General features: G+C 50.5%; 1 protein-coding gene across 1 annotated transcript; it reads right to left on the bottom strand.

Annotated features, from left to right (window-relative positions):
• Positions 1-3,791: 3,791 nt before the first annotated feature.
• On the bottom strand, positions 3,792-4,361 carry H257_14606 (hypothetical protein; the record flags this gene model as incomplete). The annotated part of the gene is made up of 3 exons (XM_009842492.1): positions 3,792-3,928; positions 3,987-4,115; positions 4,274-4,361. 3 exons carry the CDS (start codon positions 4,359-4,361, stop codon positions 3,792-3,794), a joined length of 354 nt encoding a protein of 117 aa, XP_009840794.1.
• Positions 4,362-6,954: the final 2,593 nt, after the last annotated feature.

Below are 6,954 nucleotides of genomic sequence, written 5' to 3'. Positions count from 1 at the left end.
CTTTGTTGTCTGCGCCGGCTTGCACAACCAGCTACCGTGCTCACGACGGTAGACTTGGACGACAAATCCAAAAGTGTCTTCATTATCATTCAGGTTATGTGCCCATAAACCAGCGAATCACTTCGCTGTAATCCAGGCATCACAGTCAATACACTTACAGTGTACCGAGGGAGGTTCGGTAAGTCCTAGCCTGGGCCTAAATAGGATCCACCGAGGGATTAATTAGATGCTCCCTCGGCGAGTCTAAAAATTGAACCCGACTGAACTCACTGTCAACTGCACACACACTTGCACGGGTAGTTGATCTGAGGCACGGCTGAGAACAACGATGTATCTACCTGTACATCAACTATCAGCAAAGTTTGGGAGATAGAGCACGAGAACGAGTTCACATTCCTGCCACATAAATTTTGCTGAAAACCACAGAACAGACGCCACCTGTCAACTCATGTGTTGAGGTAGAATCTCGAGTGATGCGACTGCGCTTCAAGGTACTTAAAAAGGGAATTGTATTATATCTACACTGCGTAGTCCGGGGTAATCAATAATCGGATGGTGGCAAGGGATACAGTAGAATACAAATGCATATGATAGGAATGAACGTACAGTCAATAACGCTGGCTCGAGAGTTAATCTGAGGCAGCACAATAGCTCGTTCAACTGGTCAGAGGTAGTTCTGTAATGAGATATATATGTGAAGTCTATGTCTGCCCGCAGTGCTCAAAATGAATAGCTCCAAGGGGCCACAAGAATTATGCCGATAACTCAGGCTGTAGAGTGAATCTGTGGCAGCACAATGGAGGACTTCAGAAACCGGCGCAAACTTTATTTTGCGCCATCAAAATCATCCGGAATTATAATTCAAATGCGCCGCAAATTTTGGTGAGGTCAGAAAAGCGCCTCATCAAAATTTGCGGCGGGTCCGGACTATTTGGTACGGATACAGTTGTAGTACGGATAAAGCAACTTCGCAGCAATGAGGCGATGTCTATGGTTGCACTTGCTGGACGACGACGACGATGCCAGCGACGAGGCTCTTAGCAACCTCCGCTTGTTCAGAGCACGAATATCCTTAAAGGAACGACACTACCTCACCAGCAATGTCCTCGTACCACCCAACGCGAGTCCATGGATAGTGTTGCATGGTACGATAGACCGCAGTGCATTCATAACAACCGTGTCCTTGCCACCCGACGCCTTTCACAACCTGATCCACGAGTTTTCCAAAACCTGGAAGGCCGGGATTTTCAAGTCAGGACGCCCCCACACAGGCACCAAGCCTTGGCACTTGTCCTCCACTACTACACTGCGGCATGTGAGCTGTCATGTCCCTTGGGATTTAACCGTTTTCTTGGCTGGCTCGGGTATTGTAGTCAGTCTGTACTAATTCCCAGTGGTTACCTCCAAGAGGTAGCAGTCTCTCGATGTAGTCGAGTAAGCTCAGCGCTTCTTGGGAGTCCATCCCTTCCCTCGTCCTTTCGGTCCCATGCCAAAGTTAAATTGGTTGGTCGCGACCAACCTGTGAGCCAATCAAAGAGTAGAGATTTGCGCCGGTTTCTGTGGACATCACTTTGCCTCATGTTAATATTAATCATATTTTCGCCGGATAATTTTGAGCCGGCAACCGACTCAAAATAAAGTTTGTGCCGGTTTCTGAAGTCCTCCAATGGCTCGTTGCGCTGGCCAGAGGCAGTTCTGTAGTGTAGTATGTGTGCGGAGGATATGCCTGCCGGAAGTAAGCAAGCTACAGTATATGTGTACCCCGCGAGTAGCTGAATAATTATGGAGAATCAATTACTCTTGGTTGCTTTGTACTTAGTTGCTCGCAGTTTGTGAAACGCCCAGGTAGTATTTTATAATTTGCTACAGCGAAAGTATACAATATTGCAATAGTATGAAGTTCATTTGGGAACGTTGGTTGTACGGTTTCGTTCCTCAGAAACACACATGAAACTTAACGTAACTTTTTTAGTAACTGTTGGGTAGTTTTTTTCAATTTTCTACTCCAAGAGTATACTAATCTTCAATGTAACTTAGAACTATCCTAAATTTATCGAAACGAGGACAGCATATATTGGCCAAAAGGCCTTTGACAGTACTAATTGGATATTCGAGTGAGCGTTGAGAACAATAGAGAGTGTGCTAGGCAATTTGGCTTGGGGGATGCTACAAGTCGAATATTGTGAGGGGAAGGGGGGATACATAAGGGCTGATGAGGTGCAGGGGTTGCAGTCGCTACTATTCTGGCGATCTACATACACTATGAGCTAGTCATGATGTCGTGAATGGTGGTTTTAACCTCGTAAGTGGTTATTGTGTGCTTTCACATGTAGTTAAGCCACAAGCAGATCGTGGAGGGGAGGCCGTGGGGGGTTATAGATGATGTAGGGGTTGCAATCGATACAGCTGTAGCGATTTACATGCACTATGAGCTAGTCGCGCCTAGTGGCTGAAACCTCTCCTTTCTCGTGTAGATTCGCCACGGCTCTTACCCAAATTGCTAGCGTTTACACGAATAACTTGTCGTTGAGCTCCACACACAGCTGTACGTTTTACTTCCTTAACTTTCACACAAAGTCACATTGCACACACATAACGCATACTAGTACAAAGGAATATCAAAGGGCTACATCAAATTGCTAGCTCAACTGCTGGCATGATTCTGGACTCTCGAATGAGTATTGCCTTACTAGCAGAAATGGATTTGCCCGTCGTTGATGCGAGCAACAACGACGGGCAAATCCTCTACTATGCTGTATCAGCTCCTCTCCTTATCATTCTATTAGTTGTGAATAAGGTATCTGCAAAGCAAGACTAGTTACTTTAGTACTTCGAAGTACATCAGTCAGGCAATACGAGGCAACATGCTCATGTTCAACCCTATCATCTTCCAGAAATACTGCGTTTTATTTGAATAAATATTACTTGAAGTATATGTCATGACCAACCACATATTTCAATGTCGTCATTCTTCAATTTGCCACCTCACACACACTGCTCAGTGGGTCGATGGGTATGTAAGTGATCGATCGCCTTGCGCATTCAGCCATCCGTTAGTACCGCAAGCAAAGTTCTTTCTATATCTAGGCAGTACATAAATCACGACTATAGAATATGTCTTTTACAGAAGCACGATATATGTGGAACTTTGGCGGCTTTTGGCGTAGGCTAGGTGTGTCAGTCTACGCCACAAGCCGGCAAAGTTGCTGTGGGAGTCTGGTAGCATGCAGTACAGTTCACTACATCCTGATTCGCGTCCGCTTCATGCCATCAATCAGTGGTTGGTAATAGGGGCGTCGATAAGTTGAAGGTATTTCGTGATTCCCCCCCACATGTGAGTCCACATGTGAGTCCACATGTGAGTTTACAGGGGTACTGTTAATAAACAATCACATTGATAATAGTCACATGTGTCCAGAATTCTCATAACGCACTGCCTGGCGAAGAGGATCTCGTTGTGTACCATACTCTATATTCAATTCAGCAAATTTCAAGTGTCCTTCAACAATAACTATGTGCGATTCAGCAAATCTTATGTGGCTCTCAGCAATTCCTATGTGGTCCTAAGCAATTCTTATGTGGCAATATTTTATCCTCGACGAGAACAGCGTCACTTTTCCGTTGCCATACAAGGATCACCAAAAAGAACAGACGAGAGCAGAGGGTGCTTGACCGGGAGAGTATTCTCGATGAACTTCTTGTGATGAACCAACGACGCCAAACGCATGGCCAAAACACCCCTGAACGACGGATGGACCCACAGCCGTGGGAAGACCAGAGTGCCTGCGCCGTCAACTGCACCATTGCAGCCAGGGCAAAATGAGGTGGTAAAGTGGCAAAGCTGCCGCTGGCATGAGGCAGTCCTGCCACAACCCTGCCCACGTACTGGTCGCCAGCACCGTCGTAGTGGACGTATCGCTCGACAACGCTGCCAATGGACCACCCACATCGGATGCACACGTTGACAATTAAGGGCCCAGATGTACTGCCACCAATGGCAAAGGTGGCCGCGCCCTTGCGAAGAGAATGCGTGCCAACTGAAGTGGCCAAAGCAGGAAGCGTTCCTGTCTTGACAACACCAGTTTGGGTTTCAGTTGCACAGAGTCGACGGATTCCTGCGCACAGTGTTATTCACTTTATGATCACTTTTTATCCACCTTGATAGACGGCGGTAGCGTCAATTGAAAAACCAGGAGGTAGCGCTACAAGCTGCTGGGTGTAGTAGTCCTTCAATGCCGACCTGTATAGCTGGAAAGTGCCGAGAGTGATACACCTGCGGTCTTGTACTTGTAGAGTACAAACTCAGTAAAGTCGTCGTAGCCGAAGACGGCAAGATTAATCGAGCCGTCGGTTCCGACCATATCAGAGCGGCCCGACGCTCCGAGCCATTTGACTATCTGGTTTACACCGCCGCGGTAGCCCTTTTTGGAGCTCACGGCGAGTCGATTGTCTCGAAGGTCTTGTACCGTCGTAGACTGATGCCGAGACGGCAGAGGGTCATTGTGGATTGGATCTGCCGTTTCTACCAATCATTCGCCACAGGACCTTCCGTCCGACTTTATTGTGTTAATAGAGCTCTATTGAGCTCTTTCGATATCTCACATCATGTCTTAACTTGTCTTTTGTATAAAATTTATATTGCGCCTCACGCGCGCTTTGGAGTCATCGGAAACGCCATCGGCTTCTCGTTTGAAGTCGATCAAGCTGGATGTTGCTAAATTCGGCGGAGCGGAGTCTGACAAACTCCTCCGCTGGCTTTTACAAGTCAGCACTGCTGCTGACGCTCAGCGTATCCCCGACGACGCCACCCGCATGGCTTTCGCGATGTAGCACTTGAAGGGCCGTGCGGAAGATTGGGCGTTCTCCAAACGCTTTACGGACCGCCACTGGTTTCCGTCCTTCGTGGTCTTCGAGTCCGAACTTAAGGCAATGTTCCTGCCACCCAACAGCGATTTTCGTTATCACTCGCAGTATCTGGCATGCAAGCAAGGAAAACGCTCCCTTCAAGAGTTCATCCATGATCTTCGCTTCTTGGTAGCGAACATTAACGATGAAGAATTACTCCCGGAGCCCCTACGTGTGACCGTTTTCGTGGACAGTCTCAACCAAGGCCCGGTGCGCACCCAGCTGTTTCGCGCCTACCCGGACACCTTCGAAGAAGCCGTCCGAATCGCGTTTTCGGAATCATTTTCCTCTTCCTTCGCGCACGCACGTTCGGCATCCTCGGACATGGATGTCTCCATGTTCGCCCAGGCATCGGACGACCGCACGTGTTTCAATTGCGGTCGCCCTGGACACTTCTCCCGCGCATGTCCGGCACCTCGCCGTGTGGCGTCAGCCGCTCCTCCCTCACACGGTTCCTCCCGTGTCGCGCCTGATACCCCTTCGCGACGCCCTCCGATCGGTCCACCTAACCGCTTCAATCGCGAACAACATGGCGGCTCACGTCCGCCTTTCCGCCCTGCTCCGAGCTCGAGTGCAGCGGGAAACGGTCGCTACGAGTAGGCGCGAGGCGACCTACTGGGGAAACACCCTAGGTCCATTTAGGTGTGTGGCGCGCTGACACACTCTCAGGACCTAGCCTCGGACACAGACCTTCTTCTGTGTCGTGTTGGGCTCCAACCCAACAAAATGATTTGTTTGGAACTTGTCGTGCCTGGCTTTCCGGCCAGGCTCTCTGCTTTAATCGATTGTGGGGCGTCGACAACTACGCCAGCCACTCCACTCTCTCTCGCTTCAACCGCTTACCCTCTTCGGATCCCTCCCACAGGGTTCGCGTCAAGATGGCCAACGGCCACACTGCGTCTCAACCACGCATAATCGTCGACGCTCCCATCACCTTCGACGGTTTCGACTCGGTCGAACCGTTCTATGTGATCGACCTCAATGAGAGATGGGATCTCATCATCGGGATGTCCTGGCTGGAGTTCCACCAGCCATGGATTGACTGGAAGGCCAAATCCGTGCACAAGGTTACTTGGCTCAACGTGAGCCAACCCTGGTTCATCGGCGGGCTGCCGATCACCTTCCCCTGTCCGCCACCAACCCGCTTGGTCCTCCGTTAGATACGATGAGTAATGATCTCGCCTCTCCCAGGTCCGCAGTGCGCTCACTGACCCTACCGCCCGCGACCCTCCCGGGCCTAGCCACGGTGCTGCACAACCCCCCTTTCGTTTCCCCAACAGAGCCGTCCTCTGTTGTTATCCGTGAGGCTCCGTTATCGCCACCGATAGCTGCCTCGACCTTGGCAGCCACGTTTATCGAAGAAACGTGTAACTTGAACGAACTCCCTCCGACGTCTTCCGAGATCCTGGCACTGCCAGAGATGAGCTTCCACTCGCTCGTGGACTCTCTCCGCGCCCACGATATCGCCGCCTTGGCGATGATCACTGTCGAAGAAGAGACGGATCTCTTTTCGACCTCGAACGACTCGGTCCTCGCCGCTCCAGACGTGGGACTCTCTGCGATCCAACCCCTATTACGGCCTCCTCAAAGAATTTGAGGACGTCTTCCCCGACGAGGTGCCGTGTCGACTCCCAGTCGACAAGGGCGTTCAACACGAGATTGACCTCGTGCCCGGTGCTAAGTATTGTGTCACGCGGTAATGACCGCTGCCTCGCGACCAAGTCGATGCCATTGACGCATTCTTCGCGGCCCGCAAGGCGGCGGGTCACGTCCGCGAGAGCATTTCCCCTCACAGCAGTCCGACCTTCGGTGTGAAGAAGCCCGGCGGGAAATGGCGTATTGTACACGCCTTTAACAAATTGAACGCAGCCACGATTCCGGCTCAGACGCCGATTCCTCGCAAGGACGTTATTATCGACGGCATGGGTGGATCTACCATTTTCTCCACCATCGACCTCCGCGATGGCTTTTACCAGATCTTGATGCGTCTATGTGACGCCCCTAAAACGGCAGTTTCTACGCCGAGTGGCATGTTATGGGAGTGGCTGG

The sequence above is a fragment of the Aphanomyces astaci genome, assembly GCF_000520075.1.
Source record: "Aphanomyces astaci strain APO3 unplaced genomic scaffold supercont1.59, whole genome shotgun sequence".
NCBI classification, from domain to species: Eukaryota; Oomycota; class Saprolegniomycetes; order Saprolegniales; family Verrucalvaceae; genus Aphanomyces; species Aphanomyces astaci.
The sequence above is the reverse complement of the archived record's forward strand: the minus strand, read 5'-3'. Positions and strand labels throughout refer to the sequence as shown.